General features: G+C 36.7%; 1 protein-coding gene across 1 annotated transcript; it reads right to left on the reverse strand.

Moving 5' to 3' along the window:
• Positions 1 to 525: 525 nt before the first annotated feature.
• Positions 526 to 1851, reverse strand: LOC133299521 (protein SHORT-ROOT-like). Its single transcript, XM_061498990.1, has one exon. The coding sequence runs from the start codon at positions 1849 to 1851 to the stop codon at positions 526 to 528; it is 1326 nt and encodes a 441-aa protein (XP_061354974.1).
• Positions 1852 to 2434: the final 583 nt, after the last annotated feature.

Below are 2434 nucleotides of genomic sequence, written 5' to 3' on the forward strand. Positions count from 1 at the left end.
ATCAAGATTTTTTTTTTTTAAAAAAAAAAACTTTAGGAGAAAGAAAATTAGAAAGAGGAATATATATATCGATTGACTCAGTAATATTATTTTTATATATTATGTATAATTAATTAATTCAAATGCACTGGAATAAAATAAAGTCAAGGAAATGATTAATGTACGAGAGGGGAAGCCATGGAATTCATAAAAGGAGCTTTCAAACAAGAGCAATGAAATTATCATAATATTAAAATAAAAGCGCCTATAACGTACAACACAAACTTCCAAATAGGTCTCTGGAGTAGCTGGACAGGGGAAACATTACAAAGGATACAAGAATCAGAAGAGTAAGTTAAAAAACAAAGTCCAGATTGATGGATATTTCCATTATATTCATTTTTTCATGGCTACCTAGCTAATTGCTATCGACAAAATTAAGCAAGGGATCCTTAATTAGATATGTAACCACTATATATATGATATATGGCAATGGCACATACTATAAACAATATAATACTCAGTATATATAGCCAATTCAATCAATTAGGGTTTCCATACTGAAGCCCAAACAACCGGTTCCTCCTTCCATGTCAAGTAAATTCCTGAAAGATGATCATTTCCTTGTGGCACCACAAGGGACCACCCAGGACGGTACCTTTTGAGTAATGCCTTGACATCATCCACAACATCATCACTGAACCCAATTGGGAAAAATTCCTCCTTAAGCCTCCAAGACCATTGTGTTCCTCTCTCCCTTCTCTCACAAATATCATACCCAAATTCATCATCATCATTGCAAGCCAAAACCCTAATTATGTTTCTCGAGCACTCCCTCTCTAGCATCAATCTTTCATTACTGATTGAGGGAAAGCTTTCCTCTTGCATCTCAAAGTAAAGGGTGTAAAACCTAAGACACTCTTCAAAGCTCTTGAAGAAGTCATTTCTTGAGCTGCAAAAATCACCTTCCTCTTCAACGACCGTCACAACTCGAGGATCAAGCGATTTCAACATGCGAATAAAGGCTCCCCTATCATCTTCTTCAACACTTCTCAATGCCCCAATACAATTCACGGCAATAGCCTCACCCTCTTTAACTCCTAACCCTTCTTTTGTGAGCATTCCAATATGTTCTAGCCCATTAATCATGTTAAACGCAAAGGGCACTCCCATTAACCTAGCAAACTTCTCCATTCTTCTTCCAACTTCGTTCATCACAGACCCTACTATGCTACCCGTTATAGCTACAACTGTGAGCTTCAAGTTAGGGGTTTCATCATTTCTTGTAGCCAAGGCTTCCAACAAAGTAGGCCATTGAGTGCAAAGGGTGTTGCTTATATCAATAATATGTAGTGTTGTCTCGCCTTCGAAGGCTTCTAAAATGGCACCATTTGATGCCACGTGTCCAAAAGTTGTCCAAGGGCTTACCTCTTGAAACTTGAGTATTAACTTTCTAGCTGAATTGAAGGAGTGGTTTTTCTCAGCTACAGAGGAAAGGGTCTTGTAGCACCTTTGACCACACTCTGTGGCCTTACAAAATAGAGCTTGCAAGAAGTAGGAGGCTAATTTTTGCTCACAGTTTCCATAAGGGGATGCAAGCTCGTTTAACATCCATAGAAGATGGTGGATTTTGCCAGAGTCTTTATCAGAGATTGCTTTAGCACACTCTTTAAGAAGCTTGGAAGCCAATTTACCTTCATCACTAGTACAAGTTCCTCCCGAATCAGAAGAATGGCTTGTGGATGTGTGACTACTATTTTGGGGATGATTGATGTGGTGCATGTCTATGGTGGCTGCCTCATGATCAATGTATTGCTGGTTAGGGAAAATATTGTAGTGTGTTTTCTTTGCTATGTAAAGACTGGTGTCCATCTTTACAATAGCATAGACTATGGAATATGGACCCCAAAGCTGTGCTGTGAGAAATCCCAATCTCTTTAATTTGTGCTCAGAAATATGGCCAAATACAAAACCATGGATTGGAAATTATATAAGGGTCATTGTCACAAGTTGTCATCGATTCCTAGCTAGAATTCCAAAAACCTTGCTGGTGTATATATACATGAGATAATGTACTGTAAACTTATTTTGAGATAGAAATTAAGAATTTATTGAGAACGTGTCCTAATCACAAATTTGAAGGGCTAATTTTAAGATACATATAATATGCAGTAATGTTAGAGATTATTTATATGAGAAAAGTTATATTTACAAACTTTTTGTTTACAAACTCTTACAAACTAAACTAAGTATGACCGGTCATACTTCAATCAAGAATGTATGACCGGTCATACTTAGTGTAATTTGTAAAAAAAGTTTGTAAACAGATATTTCCCCTATTCATATATGCATAACTTTGTAGCTTTTTTTGTGTGTGGATATCCATAACTTTCTCGCTTTAGCGTGCACAAAATAGTTGACATATGTCCAATTATTATAGACGTGGGCTATCCTT

This window comes from Gastrolobium bilobum, unplaced genomic scaffold, assembly GCF_033153095.1.
Source record: "Gastrolobium bilobum isolate Gb01-03AN ecotype WA unplaced genomic scaffold, APGP_CSIRO_Gbil_v1 utg487474, whole genome shotgun sequence".
Taxonomy (NCBI): Eukaryota; Viridiplantae; Streptophyta; class Magnoliopsida; order Fabales; family Fabaceae; genus Gastrolobium; species Gastrolobium bilobum.

What these genes read in the sequence shown, in the direction of transcription:
- LOC133299521 (XM_061498990.1), bottom strand. Translation starts at nt 1,851, where the DNA reads ATGGACACCAGTCTTTACATAGCAAAGAAAACACACTACAATATTTTC.